The sequence below is a fragment of the Pteropus medius genome, unplaced genomic scaffold (genome assembly GCF_902729225.1).
Source record: "Pteropus medius unplaced genomic scaffold, Ma_sr-lr_union100, whole genome shotgun sequence".
NCBI lineage: Eukaryota > Metazoa > Chordata > Mammalia > Chiroptera > Pteropodidae > Pteropus > Pteropus medius.
Genome location: NW_024344241.1, coordinates 624,023 through 648,273, shown reverse-complemented (window position 1 = coordinate 648,273; position 24,251 = coordinate 624,023). Strand labels below are relative to the sequence as shown.

The 24,251-nt window shown below is 33.3% G+C and overlaps 1 protein-coding gene across 1 annotated transcript in view; it reads right to left on the bottom strand.

The window, feature by feature from the left end:
* The window catches only part of LOC120607731 (uncharacterized), a 223,827-nt gene that overhangs the window by 10,510 nt on the left and 189,066 nt on the right, over positions 1-24,251 (bottom strand). Inside the window, exons 15-17 of the mRNA XM_039869492.1 lie at positions 13,093-13,311; positions 10,793-11,045; positions 4,686-4,849 (exon numbers count right to left, since the gene is read on the bottom strand). Coding sequence (XP_039725426.1) covers positions 4,686-4,849; positions 10,793-11,045; positions 13,093-13,311 — 636 coding nt within the window. The remainder of the gene's footprint in view (positions 1-4,685; positions 4,850-10,792; positions 11,046-13,092; positions 13,312-24,251) is intronic.

Genomic DNA, 24,251 nt, shown 5'->3' with positions numbered 1-24,251 from the left:
TAAATCAGTCAACATGCACAAATCCACATTGGCTTTTATCACTAAGATGAATTCTTAAGTCTCTGTTTCTTTGCCTACTTTTATGCCAGAAGCAAAACCTTACTTGACAAGATGCATCCAGTGAGGACAACGTGTGCTTCATGGAAGAACTGAGCTGCCCAGCTCTCCACTATTTCAGAGAAAGATATTTTGCAAACATCAGTAAAGAGAGATTTGGAGTGATTTTATTTCTTCATATGGAAAATGCAGGTATTTTCTCTGTGAGTGATTATTATAACTATCATTATCCAAAGGAATCATAAGATCATTGGCTTCTAAAATACAAGTAAAACGTGTGTGGGGTTACTGAGGGTGCCTAGTTCTGAATAGGATGAGTTAAGCATGGAGAAGAATGAGAGGCTAGGTTGAGTAAACAAAACTTATTTATTTCTCCTAGATTTTCTCAGGTTCATTCTCTATGATGACTAGACATTCTATCTATTTTTGCTTTTTCCTCAATCAGATCTCTATCCATTTTAAAGCTTCCTACTCTTTCTATTCACACTTCCCCATAGGGGACTATTTCTGCTTTATTAATAAAAAAAGAAAAACTTTATTTTAGGTAGTAAAAGATTAAATCCTAGTTTTTTAGTGTATAAATTCTGTGCTTACTTTTTCACACTTTATATGTTGTCCTGACAATAAAAATGTAGACTTTGGACAAAGAAAAGCATAGTTATAAACATTCATCTTATTTTAAGTGAAAAGATATATATTCATGTGGGAATAAATAATACACAATACTATCCAATAATTTTTCTATCCTCCAAAAGTCTAAATTACATGATGTATTACTTTATTTCTTTAACTTCTCTAGGAAACCCTAGTCATTTAAAATAGTAATGATAAATGTAGAGCCTTTTATAAGATCTAAATATATGTGTTATCTTTATCATGTTACACAAGAAAATACCTAAAAATCTAGCAAATGAATATCTCTGCCTACGGTTATATAACAAGTTAGTAGTCAGATGAAAACTGAATGATCACAAAAGCCTTTCTTCTCTACTAGGAAAGTGAGTGCTCTGAAAGATGACATGCAGTGCTCATGACATGTCAAAATGTAAAGCAAGTCTGTGCCTAAGCAACAAACATCCCCTGGAGAATTAGACAATTTTAGTACAGCTATGTTAGTAATGTAAAGTCCCCTTCAGTCTACTGAAGGAAGAATTAAGGAGTGAGTTCATCTCCCATTTCATAGAAAGTGATAATGGCTATTATATGAGAACTCCTTCATCACCATGGCACCTTGCCAGGAACCTCCATGCATTTGCTTTCACCCTTATTTCTTTCCCTATCACATCAAGAAAAAAGATGTCTTTCCTAAATCCAAGTTTCATCTCCACATGTCCTCTGCCTCGTGTCTTCAGAGACCTTGCTCAATCAATCATCTTCTCTTGCTTAGGCATTTTCAAAATTTTTCTTTCTTTTAGAATTTTCATATATGCATACATGTATATAGACATAGAGAGATGTGCATATATATTCAAACCACAAGCATATTAAAAACTACTTTATTAAATATCTTTTTCTAACTACTTTCTATTTACAGTGTAGCCTTATAAAAGAACTTATCCAAGTCCTGATTCTATGCCTTTATCCTTTCCTCAGTTAGCCCACTGTAATGTAAACTCTATCAGACAAATAAATTAAACTGGTTTTACACACACAAATCCATAGTTCATATTGTTTTCTCTGAATTCTGCACTATCTATTCAACTTCTTATGTATTTTCCCTTGGCAATATCAAAGATATCTCAAGGTCAATATGAATAAAAATTTAATTATCTTCTTTAAACGTTTACTCTTTATGTAATCTTTGTCCCTAAGAATGCTGCAGTCATCCACCTATCTGCCCAATTCCAAAACTTAAGTTTACTAAATGTCATCCTTTTCATCACCTTGAACTTTCAAAAATTACATTGTATCTCTTATTTCTTAAATATCCCATAACTTTCCATTCCCTGCATCACTATCTTTGTTAAGGCTCTTGATACTCTTTGCCTAGCCTACTAAAATGTCTTTATAACTAGATTTTTCTCTTCCAACCTGGCCACAATTAAACTCTCCTTCGCTTCTACTAGAAAGCAGCATGATCTTCCTAAAGTTAAAGTTTTAAAATCTTTCAGTGTTTTCACTTTGCCATTAGAACAAGCTCCACAACATGACATTCAAGACTTATCATGTGGTCCTTGACTACATTTCTAATCTCATGTCAGCCAACTGCAATCACCTTATGTCTTCTACTCCAGATATATCAAAATACTTTTGATTAGCCAAATGTATCAAACACTTTCATGATGATATGGTTTTAAACATGTCCGTTATGCCTACAAACATGAATACCTCTGTTTTCCTTCTAGTTAAATTATATTAAACCGTCAAAAATTACTCACGTTATATATCAAATGAAGTGTTTGGCTGCTGCCCCTATTCTGCTTCAGACCTGTGTTGGTTCCTTTTCTCTGCGCTTTCAGAGACTCCTGTGTTGGCTTCTTCAGAGTACTTTTTTTAAAATTAAGGTAAGAACATTTAACATAAAATCTACCCTCTTAACCATTTTAAGTGTATAATACAGTATTGTTAATTATAGGTGTAGTATTGTACAGCAGATCTCTAGAGTATAATCTCGTATAACTGAAACTTTTTATTTTTTAGACAGCAACTCCCTATTTCCTCCTCCCTTAGCCCTTGATAACAAACATTCTACTCCTGCTTCTATGACTTTGTCTATTTTAGATACTTCATATAAGTGGAATCATGCAGTATATGTCCTTCTGTGACTGGTTTATTTCACTTAGCATAATGTCCTCAATGTTCATCCACATTGTCACGTATTGCAGAATTTCCTTCTTTTTTAAGACTGAATCAAATTCATATATATATATATATGAATATATATATATGAATATATATAATGTTTTCTTCATCCATTCATCTGTTAAATGGATAAAGGTTATTTATACTTCTTAGCTATTATGAATAGGGCTACAATGAACATGGGAGTGCTAATATCTATTTGAGATCCTGATTTTAAATTCTTTTGGATAAATCCCCAGAAGTGTAATTGCTGAATTATATTATAAAGTTACAGTAATTAAAACAGTATGTTATGGCGTAAATACAGACAGATAGACAGAACAGACTATAGAGACCCCAGAAATAATTTTATCCTTATACAGTCAACTATCTCCAACAAGGATGCCAAGAATACACAATGGGAAAAAAAAGTCTCTTCAACAAATGGTGTTTGGGTAAAGTGGATATACACATGCAAAAGAATGAAATTGGATGCCTATCTTACACTATACACAAAAATAAACTCAAAATGAATTACAGATTTAAATATAAGACCTGAAACTCCAAAACTTCTATAGGAAATCATAGAAGGAAAGCTTCATGACATTGGTTTTGGCACTGATTTCATGGATATCAAAATGGTTTTTTAAGCTTATTTTTCAGTAACAGTTGACATTTAATACTATTTTATATTAGTTTTAGGTGTACGGCATAGTGGTTAGACATTTATATAACTTATGAAGCAATGCCCTGATGAGTCTAGTGCCACCTAGCATCATACATAGTTATTACAGTATTATCGACTATATTCCCTATGCTATATTTTATATCCCTGTGACTATTTTGTTACTACCAATTTGTACTTCTTAATCCCTTCACCTTTTTCACCTAGCCCCTCAACGCCCCTTCTACCTGGCAAACATCAGTTCTCTAATCTTTGAGTCTGTTTCTGTTTTGTTTGTTCATTTATTTTGCTTTTTAGATTTCACGTATGAATGAAATCATATGGTGTCTTTCTCTGTCTTATGTTACATAGCATAATATCCTCTAGATCCATCCATGTTGTTGCAAATGGTAAGATTTCATTCTTCTTTATAGCTGAGTAATATTTCATTGTATACATTTAGTACATCTTCTTTAACCAATTGTATATTGATGGGCACTTAGATTGCTTCCATATCTTGATTATTTTAAAGAATGCTGCAATGAACATAGAGGTGCATATATCTTTTCAAATTAGTGTTTAAAAAGTACAGACAACAAAACCTAAAAAGCTTCTGCTTAGCAAAAGAAAACATCAGCAGAGTGAAAAGCTTTCCTAGCATTTTTTATACTGCCTTGTATTTGTTGCTTTTTTGGTCTTTCTTTACAATTTGCTTGCTAACTTAACAACTTGGCAAGCCAAACTCTCTGATATTCAGGATCAAAATGAAGACTGATTCTTCTATTGGAAATTTGGGCAGAGGCGAAACGGTGGGAAGAAAGGTTAGAAGAAGGAGGAAAATAAAATTTTAAACAAACCTCAAAAAATTTTCCAGAATATCAGTGAATATCAAGGGATTACTCTTTGTTTTTTGTTGGTCTCTAGTTTGAAGACACAAGTATAGAGCAAACAAATTTACTGCAAAATTAGCTGTATCTATTATGGAAAAACTATTTCCACAGAAATCAAATAATTTCTTGGCTAGCCTTCGTGACAGTTGCTACACGCAACCAAGGAGATTTCTACCTTAACCATGAAGACATGGTTCTGACTTCTCTAATTTAAAGGTGTTCTCATAGCCTAATCATATAAAGCAAGACAGAAAATGAACACTCTGAAAAACAAAAAGATTGAAGCACCTTACCTGAGACAATACAAATATAAAATCAAAGAAGAAATGATGAACAGGAGGATGTAAATTAACACCGTGAGCATTATACCAAGAATTCCTGATTGCATGATTCTTTCAAATACCCAGAATAGCTTTGCTGCATCAGCTACAGGAGTCTCCCCATTATGTGTAAGCCGCTGCCAAAAGAAAACATAAATTTAAAAATATACATATAAACACTGATCATCAAATTAGATTAATTTACATACACAAAAACCTTATGATACTATAATTTGTTTTTAAATTAAATTATCAAGGTACTAAATATCATTAGACCTTCAGCTGCACAAAGAAAAAGAAAAAGACTGGATTTGCTCAGTTTACCAAATTTTTCTCATTTTCCTTATAAGCTTTTAAATATGTACAATTCATAAAGTAAAAACCATGTTTTATTTATGTACTATTAACTTTTGAATTTAATGAGCACAAGATATGAAGAAATTAAATATGGTGGTGGAAAGATTCCTTACTTTCTGTAGTAGATTTGAAAGGAATTTAATTTGTGCTGTGCATAAAATAGATGGCTTATTTTAAGAGCATAAAAAAAAGTTAACAGGCTATTTAATATAAGCTTGAAAACCAAAGTTTACATTAGGTCAATTTAACAATAAGTCCTTATTTTAGATAAGAAAAAACATATTCTATGATGGGTTAGAAATAAATACAAGGCAATGAGGTCTTTACAAACAAATATAAAATGCTACAAACCTAAAGCATTGTCATATGATGTCTTTGACCTTTGAGTTTTATAAAGCATGAATGTTTTTTAATTATGACTTTTATGATATCAAGTAGAAGTAATATGCAATATAAATGTAAAATAAGGTATTTTTTCTACAATGTAAGACAGGAGACAGAATTTCTTTAGTTTTTAAACTGACAATTATATAAATATAGCTTTAAAAGGGCATGTTCAAAACTAGCTAACACAAATCACATATATATGGATAAAAGCAGAAGCCGAGAGAAGTTAATCTGTATTTTCCCTATACCAAAATATCCTTTAGTGATTGGGCAGTGACTAGAATTTAGATGTCCCTATTCTCAACTACTGCTTTTGCCTCACAAAAACTTTTTTTTTAGATTCTATACTTGTTAATTGGTCTGCCTGGCAAAATGTGAGACTGTTGCTAGAACTTTAGGCAGCGGATCTGCAAGGATTGTCATGCATTTCTCCTATTTCAGATCTTACCTTTCTGCTGTTTTTTGAAGGTAAATGAAAAGACATGGGCTTAACAAATGAAACTTAAAAAAAAAAATACGTAGATATTTGATGTCAATAACATAATCTAATCAATAGATGCTAATCATTTATTTGACCCACATGTATTGTATTAAGTGCCTACTGTATGTCACTAAGCTCTGAAGATAAAAGAGCAAATAAAATTACACAAAAGCTCTACTTTTTTGGAGCTTACATTTAAGTGTGTGTGTTGGGGGTCAAGGGGACAAGCATATAAGTAAGATTAAATAATATACAGGATACGATAGAGGATATTATGAAGAAAACATAAAGAAGATAAAAAAGGTAGGAGAGATGGGAGTGTTATTAACTATTTCAATCATAAAATATGTCTTTAAAAAAGTATCATTTGAGCAAAGACCTGAAAGATATAAGAGAACGAGCCAAGTGCCTCCCAAATGATATTCATCACACACTGCTCATTCTACCTCTTTTTGTGTGTCTATTTTGGTTTTCTCACTAGATTCTAAGTTCCTGCCTTGACCGTGGGGCAATAGCTGTCACATCTTGCATCATTCACAAAGCATAGATATCATCACACTGTTATAATCCTTATTCTTGTTCTTTCATTTTATGCATAAGGTGCCTTAGATTTTTTCAAAAGTTAAACCCATTTGGTGTCTCATTTGATTCTTCCAACAGTATAGTGAAATGAATAAGGTAGGTATTAATATTTGTAGGTATTATTACTTTTTTATGACGCATATGAGGAAATTGAAGCTGGAGAAGTTAACTGATTTACCCAACATTAATCATATAGCTGACAAATGATAGAGCTGGGACCAGAACCAGTTCCCCTGACTCTAACTCTGTGCTTTTTCTATCACTCCACAATCACTTCTAATGGAGTCTTAAGAACTGGTTGCCTGAAAATGATTGCATTCTACCTTTGTTTGATCTTTATTCTTGCGTATTATTCTTATCTCATTATTTATATTTAGGGCAGAAACAATGCCATATTTATTCTGTATCCTTTAAAATCTTGTGCAGAGAGTACATAATGTATAAATACATATGCTCAGTTAAAACATCCAATAGAAAATTTTTCCTCTACTTTTTATCTAGATTTGGGCTCAGGCAGAGAAAGAAATTATGAACTCAGTGGAAATGTTGAGGATGCTATCATTCAATGGGGGTCAGGAAATGCATCGCTAACCTCTGAGCCAGCAAACCAAGACGCTGGCAAAGTGTTATTAGCAATATCAAGTGTTATTAGCCACTCAATGCTTCAGGCTTAAATCATTCCACCTGCCTCATCTCCTTCTAGATTGCCATGAGAAAAATTAATTTAGAACAAGAACTATCAGTAAAATTAGGTAGTACCTCTTTTGGCTGGCTGATCCGAATCAAACACAGGTGATCCCCAGCTTGTTAAAACACACAACTCCTTCCCAGAGGATGGGCCACTTTTCAGAGTTTTGACCCAGTAAATTTGAGTCAGGGCCTGAGATTTTGCATTTCTGTAAAGTTCCAGGTGACACTACTGCTGTTGCTCCAGGGATCTCCCTTTCTGAACCACTGCTTTAGAGTAGTACTTCTCAAAATTCGGTGTGATGTTAAATTACCAGAGAGCATATTAAAATATATATTTTGATTCAATTAATGAGAGTGCCCAAGTGTGGACTCTAGTGCTACTCATCTGTGGATTATATTTAGCTTTAGAGTTTTTTAAAGACAGCAAAAATAGATGTCATTTACAGTGAGACAAGATGGATTCTAACTGGAGAATTAATAATTGTGCAGACTGGGAATGAGCCTTCAGCAAGTAGAGAAAGGTATGGGTGCTACAGTCAACTATTAAGATCCAAGTCAGCTTCCATCAGGTTACAGACCTCTGAACTGGTTACAGACTTCTGAATGGCCATGCTGGAGGCTACTTTCCGATAAATCACACCAGAGGCCCCACAGTATATTAGGACTGCTCATTTTTTCAGCTGCCTTTGATAGAGTGGACAATTCAGCTATTAATTTCTCTAGGGAAAATCTTTCCAGTGATTTCTTATGAGGAGATCTCAGAAGATCATAAGGGACAGCTCCTCATCCTCTCCAAATGGCTTTCCACGTGACGTTGCAATAGAATCAAGTAAGTGCCCACGCCTGTTCAATATGCACATTAGGCCTCTAGTTAAAATTGGGAGATGGCATGAGATATGATCCTACCAGAATGCAGACAACATTCCTTTCTACATCTCCGGCTCAACAAATCTTGATGGCAGAGTTTCCTTGCTAACCTAGAGTCTGAGAGAAGTAGGAATGTGGACAAAATTCAGTTGGTTTTAGCTCAGTTCACTCAGAAACAGAATAAAGCTAATCTGCAGAGTGAAAAAAACAGAGATGGGGTAAAAAGCATAGCCATTCATGACTGACAAGCCTCCTTCTTCTGACTTGTCATCAAGTGTTTAATGGTATTGAGGTTTCAGTGTATGCTCACAGGCTAGAACATGAAAACAGGTCAGTCTTCCAAATACTGATAAGCTTTCTGTGACACATGACTGTACCTCCAATTCCTAGCAGTGGGACTGGTAGTCTCAATGTGCATTGCTTTTAATTCACTTTAATAATGTTAAATGATTGCAGAGTAAACTATTGCACTTGTCTGTGATTTCTAAACATTTCTAGCAGAGGTCATTCCATTAAGAAATAAACAGTCAGAATTCTCCTGCAAAGCCTAAAAAAGCCAGTCCGTTAAATATAAAATCTCAGGCCCCACCTGCTAAATCAGAATTTGCATTTTAATACATCCTCAGATGACTTGAAAGCACATTAAAGTTGAAGATGCACTGCTCTAAAATATTGTGGCCTGAAAAATAGAAATAAAAACAGCAACAGGCTTTGCTGATTCCAGCTGCTTACCTGCTTACCACAGCATCCAGGACAAGATCTTTATAAATGCAGTTTAGAAGCAGTTTGGTCTTTAGTTTTAAAAGCACATTATTAATGGTAGCATCCATTTGAAATACACTTAACAAGCAGATTCATCTAAACGACTCATCGTTATGATGTGTTTGACACAACAAATATAATCTACACACATATATACCAATTGTAGAACTTTTTTCTTCTTAAAAGAAGTATACCAGTTATGAAATATTCATCCACAAATTAAGATAACTTTATAAATGAGCATTTGATCATATTGATTTATTTATGGTATCCAACTGCTCTCTTGCTTGGACCTATATTTCATAGCCAGATCTACAGTAAAAAAATTTAGTTGAAATTTAGATTTCCTTTCCCTTTGCTTATTGAAATTGTTTGAAAATTTGATGACTCCAAACTAAAGTGTTTTTTGGCTTGAATTACTCCATTATTTGATAATACCTTTAATTTTGGTTTGGTAATCTGATCGAAAGCTTTTGCCAGCTTCAATGAAACTAGATAAAGTAACCAAATGTTGGGTTGTGGATGGTAGTTAATAGGCAGGACCTGAGAGCTTCCCCATTGAGCTTTGCCTTGCTAGAGCTTTGGCCCTTCTAAGCTATACTAGCATTCCTAGGTCCTCCCAACATGAGCACGCTCTCTAGATCTATCCTACGTAGCTATAATGTTAGTGGTTCTGAAAACTGTGGTCCTAGACTAACAACATCATTGTCATCTGGGAAATGCAAATTCTTGAGCCTTCCTGCAGACCTACCTAAGGAGAATCTCTAAGGGCGGCACCCAGCAATATGTGTTTTAACAAGACCTGCGATAGATTTTAATGCAGATCAATGTTTGAGAACCAGTGTATTCCAGTAATACTCACCAGGAAATTCTAGGCCTTCCAGATTCAAAGCAACAAGAGATTTGAATGTGGCAATACATTCACATTAATATTAACATCAATTTTGCCTCAAATTATAGCCCAGACATTCATTAGTAAATTAAATATTTTGATATAAACAAATAATTGTCATCAGAAATACAATATATTTGATTTCACAAGACAATATATTGATTCAAACTTTGAGATTTTAGTATGATGGAGAAAAATAATCAGCCTCGGAATTTACAATATGGATTCTAGTCTAGTTGCAGTGGATGCTGACTATGTAGCCTGGGACAAGTCATGAAAGTATGTATGTTTAAGTTCTCTTAGTTGTAAAGTGAGAAGAACACTTGTCCCATCAACTTACAGTGTTATCGTAAATATATAATCATATAAATTGTGTGAAAGTGCTTGAAAAATGCAGTGCTCTTCAAATATTAGAAGCATTATTACCATTGTTTATACGTCATTTTATACTCTAGAATATCATTCATACTCATGAAACCCTTGAACTATTATTTTAGGGTGAAAACGCACTGTTTTTCTCATTTCATAAGTGTCCAAAAGTCAAAATAAATGCCTATGGAGTCATTTTTAAATTTTTATTTCTTAGAAATGTTTAAAAAGCTCTTGTTCTTCTTCTCCAGTATATTTAATACAGAAGAGTAAGTATTATATCCTAAAGCAAATAAATAACCAATTAAAGGAACTACTGTATGGTTACTTTTATGTAAAGTGTTACTATGAAAATCCTTAATATTAAAAATAGTTACCAACAAAAAGTTACAAAATAAAGCTTCTTTATAGTAATTTTGAAAATGTGCCAACTAGCTTGGATTTGACTCCAACATTATTTCCTGCTTATTTTGCAAGGTTTTTTTTTTTTTAATTTAAAATAGTTAAAATTACACTTAAATCATTTATATTAGATAGCCATAATTTTTATTATGAGGAAAAACTTAAAAACTTCAATTTAAAATGAACAGTGAATTGTTCATGATTTTTTAAACTTTCCATGTCAATTGATTTGTGCACTAATGCTAAATTCTCTGTCAAGGACTGATATCTCGATTATTTTACTTGACTTACCCCCAGGATAGTATCCACAATAAACACTGCCAATGGGTCTAGTACTGTCCATAGTCCCATGGTAATGATTAACTTTGACAAGACATCAGGGCAGCAGGCAAACAGTAGCTGACAGCCCCATCTGATCAGAACCAAAGGAAGTACCATTGCGTTCAGCATTAAAGGCCCCAGCACAACCACAAGTAACTCTTCTCCCATGTGAAGTGAAGAAGGTGGGTAGCAAAGCTCAACCGTGAGAGGGGAAAAATGGAATCTGTGAGAACACAAAGAAAATATTAGTGCAAAGAGAAATTATACAAAATTCCAGGCATACAAAACAATTTAAAGAATTATGTGCTTCGCTTTATTATTTTTAACATAGAAAATTTGACACTTAACAGTATTCCAAAATAGTGTTAGGAGTCTTCATCTTTTTTTTTTTTTTTGACTCCTTACTACCACCTCAACAGCTCATTTTCAAGGAAAAGGCAAATTTTGCATTGTTCATTGTTCTTGTATGCAAACATAGAAGGATATAAATTTTATCCACTGAGCAGAGTATTCTATAGACTAAGGACTTCCCTGCAGTTCACGCATACTCACTGGTATTTGAAATGTAAAATATGCCAGCAGACTTACTAATGGGTCAACAGCTAGCAGAAATCAGAAATGCAAATAAATCTAATAATTTCTCAGAGTTTTAGCATAGCTGATTAATTTTACTTGTGATTCCTCTAAATAGACTCCTAAATATAACAATATCAATACTGCTAACTAGAAAAAAATGTCAGATTTCTTAGTTGTTCTAAAAGGGGCAACTTGGCACAACCTAAGGACCTAAGGGTTGAATGCAAGCTGAGCCCAGTGATTCAAGCAGCCTAGACCTAGGCTTTGGCACCCTCTTTTCACGCAGTAAATTTTCTTGCACTCTAAGTTTTCCCTCCCCTACAGTGCAGCCTTTGTAAAGCTGTTTTGTAGTGAATTCTGCTCATGGATTCTCCTTATCCGCTGTCTACTAAAAAGACTTCTTCATTTCACCTACTCCTAATCTTTGCTTTAAGGAAGTTTTATGCTTTGTTCTTATGCTGTTGTGAATATCAAATAATGTGTATACATTTCTTATCAGAGGATCTAAAATAGAGTAAAAGCAGAAGAAATGCTCATTGTTGCTATAGTTATTGTCATGTCTTACAATTACAATGTGACATGGAGTTAATGAATGATTCAAGCTGGCAGACATAGACAATAGCCAGCAAAATATCCTATAATACCTTAGGTCTCTGTTGCTTAAGAAATTGGATAAACTGAGCTGTCAAGATATATTTTTTGCAGTTTTATTTTATTAACAACCAATAAAGATTGAGCTTTTTTTTCTATTAAAGAAATACTATAGTGGATAGCAAAAAGCAACTAGCTCAAGCATACAACATTTGTTCTTTCTGCTTTGGAAATCTTCACACAAAAGAAAGGGGAAAAAAAAGAAAGAGAAGGCGAAAAAAAGAATGAAGAGAAGTAATATTATATATATCTATGTAAAATTTTCCCTTGAAGATATGTTTATTTAGTATATATAAAGTTACATATTCTATAGCATTCAGTTACCTATGATTTAATTTCAAAAAACAATCAAAAACTACGTGTGTGTATATGTGATATATACATATGCTCCTTTTTATAGTGTCTCAAAGTTGTTTACAGTCTTTTTAATTGAAAATATACACACATCTTTATTTTTATCTGTATCATCTACATTTGAGAAAATGAATTTTACTTGTATCGATATCTATCTGTTTGTTTATCTATAGTGTCTATGGAATCATGTTTATGGAGAGATAACCTTTAAAGTGTCATCTTTTTCCAGAGGATAATGGCCCAGAAAGCTGCCTGGGCTTGAGTTTGGTAATTGTTTGAATTCAATCATTTTGCAGAAGAAGCAATCTTTGCCTCTCTGAGTATAGGTGATAAATCATACTTACATTACTTCTAAAATACCTTTAGCCTAAGTCACTCTGATAAAATCAAAATAGAATAAAATATTGTTGCTAAACTCCTTGTTGGATTTTGCCCAGATATTAGAACATATTTGAATCTGCTAAAATTTAAATATATATTGATGTACCAGTTATATATTTGTATATATAGGCTCGTGAAAATATAACTGTAATAGACGTTTCTGCTTTTAGATAAAAACATTTTTGTCTTTTCAAATCATACCTGCATTTTAGGTCTTATGGTAAATGGAGGGGAGAGGAGTTTTGTACTTTCATTTGGCCTATCAAGATGAAAATGCATCTCTTTGACTTTCAGAGAAAAGTACTCACTTTGTAACAGGAGCTGAAATGGCCTGGAGGAAAAGCCACTGGCTAAGGTAATGCAGGTACAGCCTCAAGAACCAGAGAGAGGCCATCAGCAGGATAATATACCAGAAGCCCTGACTTTGCCATTGAGCTAATTGAAGTTCCGAAAACACCGACCCCAGCGCAAAGTGGAGATGCTTGAGAAATCCTCCAGATCCAGTACTATCAGCAACTGAAGAACAGCTACAACAAAGAAATAATAGATGAATTCTGGACTTAAAGCACAACCAAAAGTAAAATATTTTGAAAATAATAATAACAATGTAAAGAAATTAAAATGGCATAAAATGATTTCTTGAAGACTTAGGACTCAAATTATTTATGTTTATTTTTGCTATAATAGATGACTAAAGGGGAACATAAAGAACTATGGATATGAAAATGCAAATTAAAACCACAATGGGGTATTCCCTTACACCAGTTAGGATGGCTACTATACAATTTTTTTTTAAAAAAAGCCAAAACATAACAAGTGTTGAGGAGGACATGGAACAATTGGAACTCTTGTGCACTATTGGTGTAAATGTTAAATGGTGCAATTGCTATAGCAAACAATATGTTGGGTCCTCAAAAAAGTTAAAAATAGAATAGCTATATGCTCCAGCAATAATGCTTTTGAGTAAATATCTAAAAGAATTCAAAGCAGAATCTCAAATAGATATTTGCACACCCATGTTCACCATAGCATTATTAGCAATAAACAAAAGGTGAAAGCAACCCAACTGTCTAGCCAATGGAATACTATTCAGCTTTAAAAGAGAGCAAGATTCTGATACGTGCTACAACATGAGTGAATTTTGAGGGCATTATGTTAAGTAGCAAAAAGAAAAATTCTGTACGATTCTGCCTTTGAAGTGTCTGTAATCAAATTCATCAAGTCAGAAAGGAAAATGATGGTTGCCAGAGGATAGGGGGAGGAAAAATAGGAAGTTTTGATTAATAATATAGAGTTTCAGATTAGCAAGATATAAAAATCGTGGGTATTGGTAAACATTACTAACTATACACTTAAAAATGGTCAAGATGATAAATTTTATGTTATGTGTATTTTTCAACAATTAAAATTTGAAAAGAAAAATGGAAGTGAATTATAAACAACAAAACTATTTTTTTTAATATTGAAAAATCTAAAAATAGTTCTGCTTATCTTACCTACAATGATCTCTCTACATTAAGATAAAATTATTTGCATATAACTTGTTAAAGGTTAACTATTTTATTTTAAAAATTGAAATGAGTTATTAATATACCATAAAACTGTATGAACGAGAATTTAAAGCTTAAGAAATTTTTTATTTCCAAACACAGTACTGACATTTTCTGTCAAAGCTAAACATATAAGGTATTTTGATTTAGTCTCGGTTGCCTCTATGCTTGGTATTGAGAGCAAGAGATGTTTTCGAATTCTTTAAAATTGCACTTTTTTTTTTCAGGAGTAAAAATGAAAAAGCTATCTGAAAAGAACTATAGAGACAGAATTCATTCTTCACCATTCCCAAGAATGTGTTCCGGGAATATGTAATAGAATTATTGTAGCTTAGTGACTAATTGTACAAGCTCTGGAATCTGACTGCTTGCCTATAATTCCTCTCTATGCTCAACTTTCTTCATATGGAAAAGGAAGATGATATTAATGCTATATCTTAGGCTCAATATTATGACTAAGTTAACAGACGTAAAACCCTTTGAACAGTGCTCAGCCTGCGCAATTATTCCAAAATAATAAATAGACGATCTGCTGCTTCTTCCTCTTTCTCCTCCTCCAATGTTTACCAGAGCTACATTGAAATAGACTGGCCTTCCATCGAGCCCAAGAAATGTGTGAGAACTGTCCAAATGATGATATAGTTTCTTTTCTTTTTAAAGAGATATAGACGGAGTAAAAAGGGTCAAGTATGTGGTGACAAAAAGAAATCTGTGGGCAGTGAACACACAATGCAAAATATATACATACCTTACTGTTAAATTGTACACCTGAAACTTACTGGATTTTGTTAACCAATGTCACCATAATAAAAATTAAAAAAAAATAATAAAGAGATATAAACATGAATATACATACACGTGTCGTTTAATTAAAACAATTAATTAAAACGGTAAATATCATTGGTATATACCTTCACGAGTTTAATAAAATGTCAGTTTTATTAAACCAACATTCGATCTTTATAACTAGGCTCTAAATTCCTGGATTAACTTGTCTAATTCTGTTCTAGAAAGACACTCTAGAATAATTCAGGACTTTTTTCAACCAAAAATAATCCTGATGATAAATGTGTTACCAAGAGAGATGCTAGTACCTTAGTAGGTGGTTCAGTGACTTAGTGACTAACTATAGCAGGTGGAGACAGTGTGAGAATATAACAAAAATGGAATTTATAGACATATTCAAAAGATTTTACATATAAAAGCTCACCTCTCTATGAAGACTATAAAATATGATGAAAATTGTACCATAAGAAAGAAGATAAATTATATAAACAAGAATCTTCGTGTGAAAAAAAGAAAAAACTAACAACTGAAAGTGAAAAAAAAAACAACAACAACACTATTTCCTCAGAATTTCAATTCAGGACTTTAGCCTTTTGGCCTGCACAAGACTAATGAGGCACCCAACTTGATACTGATGGTTTCTTTTTGTTATTCTTGTGTGTATTTTGCCATGAAGGTGCAGAGCACCATCTAACTAAAAGCTATGTGCAGTCTTTGTACTGAGCATACTTTTCAATTGCACAAACGAGGAACCGTTAAACAGGAAACAGGCTCCCAAGAGGCTATGGTTTATCAATGGCAATATAGTCACGGGACTGACTCTCCTGTAGAAGGATTCCAGAATACCTAACTACATTTACTATCATGTGAAATGAAACCCAGAACTTTCTACACTGCTAAGGCAAAATATTCTGTGCATGATCTCTTCTTCAGTTAATTATTCTGTCACTGTTTTGCCTCTTCAAAGAGAAGAGAAAATCAAATACAGATTTAGCATTGTGTTGTTTGCAAAAAACTGGAAAATCTTAAATGATGCAAAACAGAAAAGACAGTAGCTTCTTTGACCTTTGGATATTTCCTGTTCTTTTCGTATCCATTGACATGAATGACTAGCGGTTTAAATGTTTAAGCACAGAACCCACTATAAAGTCATGCTTTTATCATTAACTTCACTGATAAAATGTTTCCCACCCACATTCAAATACACATATTTGTTTATGGGACATTTGATCTTGGAAAAATAACACTAATATTTCACTGTGTACCATTTACATCTAATTCAAAATATTCAATTATCTTGTACATAGTTGACACAATTTAATATTTATTTGTATTTGTTTTAAAATGGTAACTATAGCATCGGGATTCAAAGAATTAGGAAAAACCTGAAATTAATCATTTAGAGTTTAAAAGTTATATATTTCTAAATTAGAAATTAATAAAAGAATCAGTTCATACTTGATGATACCAAATAAAAGGATATATTGAAAAGCTCATTAATTGAACAAAGTTAGTCAAGTATAGCCTTATAAACAATTCTCCTATGACAAGAAAATGTGACAGTGACAGTCCTTTTCTGTTAATCATTTTGAATTTGCATCTGAAACCTAAATGTGTACTGATATAGGATTTCATTCATAGCTCTCTACATATTGTTTTTTAAATATATTTTATTCAAAAGAAAATTCTGCATCTGCGTTTCAAAATTGTCTTCAAAGAAAGCACCTTTTTTTTTTTTTATTGTATACATGCAAGGCGCATTATAAAATGCAGTGCCATTGTGCAATATCTTCATCCACATTTCAACTGTTCTTTTCTTCCTCTGTAATCTTTCTTGGTTATGTACAAAGAGTATGACCATCAAAAGGATAATAAATGACCTCTGCCACTGGGGTGTGTAATACGTATAGAGGGAATTGATTTGTTGGTTATGAAGGAAACCATAGAGCACACAGATCACTGCAAAATCACATTGAGGCCAGCAGCTACTCCTCAGTTCATGCAGGCAGCTCCTCTATTGCTCACGGGGCGAGCCGCCAGAGGGTGAGAAGAATGGTGAGGTCATCTAGTATTCAGCTATTAAATGAAACCTATTTCTCTGAACTTCAGCCACATTTTTTATGACACACATCTATCCCCCTTCCATGCCCAATCCTTACAGAGACCTGAAATCAAACAAGATTTCTATTATACATCAGTGTAATAATAATAATTTTTTAAAAGACCAATATTGCTTTGAAAAAATAAAAAAGAACACAGAATGCATTCTTAAACTCTTTTCTGCAGTGAATAGAAGTCCTTAAAATTTTTACATAAACGAATATCTATCATTTATCAGCTGTGCATAATAATCCTTTTTAAAAATCACTATAAACCAAGGGAACTAAACTTTCCATACTCCCTTCTTCTGACATAACTAGTCTTACTCTAGATATAGCTTTTTTTAAATTAAGTGTTATTTTTATTACAACCATGTATAATAATTCTTTATTTGGTACTTCTTACTTATTTTTCACTATGTTCCATTCATAAGCATATTTTGAACATGGATAACTTCGATGGTTCTGAGGCTTTTTCTAAGATAATATTCATCATTTCAGAGAGCCATTAAAATGAAGGTATCCAAAAACGATGTCTATGTCATACCATGTTAATGATGGAGAAGATTTCATCATATTCCCTCAAACTTTTTCAAAACATTAATAAAGCCCAAACAAGCTAAGCGATTGGCCCAAGTTAACACAACTGGTAACAAAGAATTTTCTAACTCATGTCTCTTGACTCTCCATTGGAACTCTTCATCAGTCACCTATTGAATCACTTTTGCAAGTAACCCCAAGACCAAGGAAATAAACCCCTTTCTTTGAAACGTGAAGGAAGACAACATTTCTTCCTTTGTAAAAGCTGGTTTAATTGCATATGACTTACTCGTTCAACAAATGATCGTTAAATGAATACAGTATGTCAGGCCCTATGATGATGTAGTAGACAGAATAATGCCATCCCCACAATAAATGTACATCCTAATCCCTGTAACCTGTGATTATGTTAAATTATATGGCAAAAAGGAAATTAAGATAGAAGATGGAATTGAGTTTGCAAAACAATTGCATTTAAAAAGGGGAGATTATTATGGATTATTTGGGTGGGCTCAACATAATTACAAAGGTTCTTAAAAAGTGGAAGAGGGAGGCAGGAGAGACAGACAGGAAGACAACCAGAAGAAAGGCCAGGAAGTTGTCAGTGGGAGAAAGACTTGTAGTCATTTTCTTTAGTTTTGAAGATAGCAGAATGGGGCCATGAGCCAAGGAATGAGAGCAGCATCTAGAAGCTGGAAAAGGAAATGGATCCTCTACTAGAATCCAGAAAGAATGCAGTCCTGCTGACACCTTGGTATTAGCCTAGTGAGACGCATTTCAGACTTCTAACCTCTGTAACTATAAAATAATAAACTTGTGTTGCTTTAGATAGAGCTTCTGGTTATTTGCTACAAAGCAGCAACTGAATAGTAATATAGGTGAGCTCTAGATTTCCACAGATGAAAAACATTGGCACTCATCCACAGAATTTTTATTCTATTGATAGAGACAGACAAGTAAAAAGATAAATGAAACACTAGAATACAATCCCATGTGATAAGTGCTAAACTAACATACAAAGTGCCATGAGAAAATGTGGTACAGATACCTGTCTTAAACTGGGCCAGAGAAGACTTCTCTCCTAAGATCTATGACATAAAGAAGAATTAGACCAATGAGAGTAGTGGGTAGGCAGCAAAATTAGAAGGGCATTTCATCATACATGTAACCCTCAGAAGATTAAAGTCTTATTTCTAAAACTGAGAAGAGGTTGAACTAGGTGTAGAAAGTCTATGTAGGTGAAGATGGTGACAGAGGCTGAAGTTGGAGAGGTAGAAAGAGCCTGCTTATGAGGGACCTTGTCGGCATATTCCACATTAAGGAGTTTCAACTCTATCTTGTCGTCATCAACAGCCTTTGAAATATTTTAGGGGAAGGAGAATGGGGAGGGACATCATGCTTATATTTTTGAAACATTGCTCTGTCTGCAAGATGAAAAAAGTTTTGGGAGGGTCCAGACTAAAAGTGAGAAAGGATTGCATCTTAGATGGTGACCTGCCCGTATTGCTCAACCAGGAGCAGAACTGTAGAGTTCTCAGAAACATGGGCATGTATGTTCTTTGCTGTCACAATAACATGAAAAGAGACAAGGCACCAAGCTGCCTGAAATGTGCTTGAGAGTTTCAAACAATGAATGACTCTTTTGCATCCTATATTAGTTTCCTAGGACTGCCATAATCCCAGAGTGGATGATTTCAAACAACAGAAATTCTCTCACAGTTCTGGAAGCTGCAAGTCCTAAATCAAGGTATTGTCAAGGCCATGCACTCTCTGAAAGTTCTCAAGTTGGGGGAGGAGTGAGGAGGAGGAAAGATCCTTCCTTGATTCTTTCAGCTTCTGCTAACACCAGGCATTTCTTGCCTAATGGCAGCATAAATCCAATCTCTGTACCCGTCCTCACATGACCATCTTCCTTTTGTGTGTCCATGCCTTCACACATAAGGACAACAGCAATATTAGATTAAGGGCCCATTTTATTCAAATATGACCCCATCTTAAACTATATCTGCAATGACCCTCATATAAGGACACATTCTGAGGTACTAGAGGTTAGAACTTCAATATATTATTTAAGGGAACACGATTCAATTCATAATACCCATAAATGCAAACAGCAGCTCTTCTGAGATAAAGGGAATTTGTGAGGTGGAGAAATAGAGATGAATAGGTGGATTTGAGAGAGAATTGACTAAACTTAACAGGACTTGGAGATCGTTTGAATAAAGAGCTTGAAAGAGAAAAATCAAAAACGATTCCAAAGTTTCTGGCTAAGGAATCTCATCCAAAGGTGACTGAACAGAGAATATATCAGAATAAAAGGATTTGGTGAGAAAGAAGGGAAAATGATGAAAACAATAAGCTCATGTTGACCTACATATGGAAATGTTTATGATATATCCAAGAGGATTTGCCCAATAGTCATTTGTACTTATGAAACTGAAGTTCAAGAGATATTAGAATAGGAAATATCAATTTGAAGTTGCCAACATGGTAATAAGAAGCCATCAGAATTGCTGAGACCCATCATTAATATACAGTATATGGAAATGACATGAAACCTAAAAGCTTACATAAATGTTAGTCCTTAGGTTTAATATAAATTTTCTATTTGATTGGCATCCACTATAATGACATTGAACAATATAAACCCAAGCACTCGATGAAGAGATACTCTTCCCATATGCTGGCTTATAGCTTCAAACTCACTTAATCTGGACAAAATCCTCTTATCTTCACCTAATTCCCTGAAAAATAATTTATGGATAAGAGATATTAAAGTAAGTGAGGATTTTGGGCATAGACAATAATGACTGATATAAGAATAGCAGCTATTATGTGCCAAACACACTGTGTAATATAACACATGTGTGTGTGTATGTGTATATATATATATATATATATACACATACACACACACACACACACACACATACACACATATACATACATATATATACACATGTATATATGTATATATGTTATCTTTACTTGACAGGGCCACTTTTAGAGCACATGTGTTACTACATACATTTTACAGATAAAAAAATGAGAACAAAGAAAGTTGAAATCATTTGTTTAAATCATACAGCTATTTAGTGCTAGAACCAAGATCATAATCTAGATTTGAACCTAATTTTAGTCTGATCCTAAAATCTATATATTTCCATAATCCATGCTGCTCAAAGCATGTGGGACTGATGGGATTGGCAGGAAGGAGTTTGACAACTCCCTCACGTATACCTGGAAGTTATACTGGAACTCAGTTAAAAATGCAAACTGACATTATCATTAAGGAGTTAGCGAGGCTGTTTGCTTATGAAGTCAGGAACTGTCTCTTGTTCACTGCTCTATCCCAAGGTCCTAGCACTGTGCTTTGTGCATAGTAGGTGCTTTTAAAAAAAGTGTTTATTAAATAATGTTTTTAAATGTATGGTTTTCTAAATGGGTTAAGTAAAAACAGAACAACTTTCAATCAGTTGTTCTATACCTTTAACTTACCCATTTCAATATTCATGCAGCCCATGCCAACTTATTTGTTTGGTGCCTAAGAAATTAGAAAACCGCCATTAGGATTTTCTTAATGGTAACTGAGAAATGTCTCATAAGTGCACAGCAGCATATCATTAAATAATTTTGCTGATAAGAACCCTTTGGGCAAGTACAAACATGTCAAGATAAGAAAATATTTATTTGGGAAAAAAGCATTCATCAAAAATGAATCATTACAATACTATAATCATGTGCTGATTATTGAATTAATATAGAGTATAAATGACATCAGTTTTATTTTTTTTACAAAGCTTATTAAAATACTCAAACCTACCATTGCTTTGTCATTGTTTCAAGTACTTTGGGAACTACTCACAAAAGTATCAGTGTATACACATTTACCAAAATATTTTGAATAAAATTGTTGTCCATTCTTTCAACTTTTAGAACTAAACTTTATAAAAAGGATAACCTCACAAATTTATCTTGATGTTAGCATTTTTAAGCTAGATTTTTTTCCTTCCTAAAATTGTGTCTCCTTGGCCAATTTTGGTATTATACTTTTAATATAACATATTGCACTTTTAACAGGTTTAATTCAATTTACAACAAATGCCTCTAATTAAGTTAAAAGATCTTTGAAAATTGCTAAATCTTAGGGGTAATATTACCACTACTGACATTGAAATAATTGATCATTCCCACTGAGGCGCAAAAGTATGAATGTTCTAATGAGAAAACAGGGATTGAAGTATGTTGAAGGAGTCCAAAGAGACTCTCAAACTCTTTAGGCTGTTATTTCCAATGACAGTCTCTGAATGGGAGTGGTAGGATTTGGAAGGGGGCAGGGACAGATAAAACATAAGTAGAAAAAGAAAATGAAATCAAACTTCAAAAGCAAAGTCATTGCTTGGAGGTAAGGTGACCAAACTCTGTTTGCCTTTTTGAAAATTAACATTTTTTTTACTCAATATGTATGTTTCTGTTTTGAACTGTCAATTTTTGCCATTTATGAATCACACTTTCTTTAATACTCTGTAGTAAAAAATACTGGGTGTGATATAGAATGCATCTCTTTTTCCAAGAGAAATTCTCTGAGAGTCAAGAATTCGTAAATATAGGCTGGTGCTTTAAGATAATTAAGAGGTATGAGAGCTAAGGACAACTAGTGTCCCTAACTGAACAATAACACCAGATCAAGAAGCAGAAATGTATGAGTTTTGTCACAGTTATTATTGTAGTTTTTCTTCTGGCTTTAGGAAGTCACTTACTTTTGCAGCTAATCTCTTAGTAAAAAGGAGGACATTTATCTTGTTGGTATTTGCAAAGTCTAATTAGTTAAAATGTTTACAAAGCACTTCATAAGTGAAAATAGCAAATTATTTTATGCGTAATGAAAGTTTTATTAATAATTGGAACAATAATGTAAAAGCAGCTAGCTTTGAAAACAACTACATCAATGAGCTGCATGATAATGCATAAGCAGAGCAGTATAAGGAAAAAAAAAACTTCCCATGTAGGCATAAGAATATTATCAGGAGCCTTCAGGACTTGTCAGGCTGCCTGTAAGTGCAGGATGAGGAGCAACAGGACTACATGCATACAGGCTGAAAACAGAGACCCCAGTTTGAATTCTCGTTCTATTTACTAGTTTTGTGGTATTTTGTAAATTATCTAATCTCTGGGCCTCAGATGCTTTCTCTAAAGGTAAGAGATTATAATATTTACCTCTTCAAGTTATTAAGAGGATTAAATAAGAGAACATGTCAGATTCCTAGGAAGATGCTTACCACTTTTAAAGGAGGATTTCTTTATGATACAAAGCTGGGAAGTCTCTAAAGACAAAGAAAGTCATTTTAAATCACAAAACTGGGTTCTTGTTTGGATTTCACTACTATAGACAATAGAAAACCATATCCTAACAGAGGAACTCACATTATGATTGTTCTTATCACATCAATAGGTGGCTCCAACATTTAAGTAAAACTAGTAGCTTTGGATTCTCTTCTTTGCTTCTTTCCTAAAACCATAGTTTGGATAGTGTGTATTAGATAATAAGCTTTTTTGCAGTAAGAAGTCCAGAAATAGAAATGCAACCCAATTGCTGACAACACCAGATGTGTTGAAATAAGAGAGAAAGAGAAAAATATACTTGCATTGTATAGAAGAGTTTAAGCAGAAGGTTGGTAAACCATTATCATGTATAAGAGAATTGTAACACTCAAATTTTGTGGGGGAATCAAATTTAATTTCGATTTTTTTTTTTTAGCAAAATATGGGCACATGGCGAATACATTGTGAGTCTTACATCATCTTACCCCAACACAACAGTGTAACTCAGATATAAATCAAGTTAATGAAGACAAACTAAGAACAAATAATGACCGAATGTTGAAAAGAAATCTAAGAATGTAACACATCATTCTGTCTGGTGTCTGGAACGAAAGGTAGCTCTTACTAGTGTTCGAGAAGATTTGGTTAAATTGAATCTAATCTAATCAAATTTAATCAAATCAAATCAAATTGAAAAATGAACATAGCATAAAAGATGAGCTTTATTTAGCAGTATTTGATAACATATGCATATACATTTGATATATGTAATATGAAAAGAAAATGTATAGCATAGTTCTCAAAGTATGTTTTTAAAATCAAATAGGACTCAGTTTCAATATTAACTCAATGTCTGTGTGTAACTAAGTACTTAATCTCCCTAAAATAAGATAATACTAATAAAATACCTATGTTTATAATACCTATTCCAAAGTTAATAGAGAAATCAAAAGGGAGAACATAATATTAGTCTCATTATAAGTGCCCAATTTATATTAGCCAGTAGATTTATTTATTTTATCATCAATAATAATAATACCATTTCCTAAATAAATAATCTTAATTTCACTCTCTTCTCCTTGGTTGTTTAGAGAGAACTGTTCTTGTTACAGAAATAAAATTTAAATCCTTCCAATTGCATCAAGAAGTTTCAGTAATTACTAATCCATA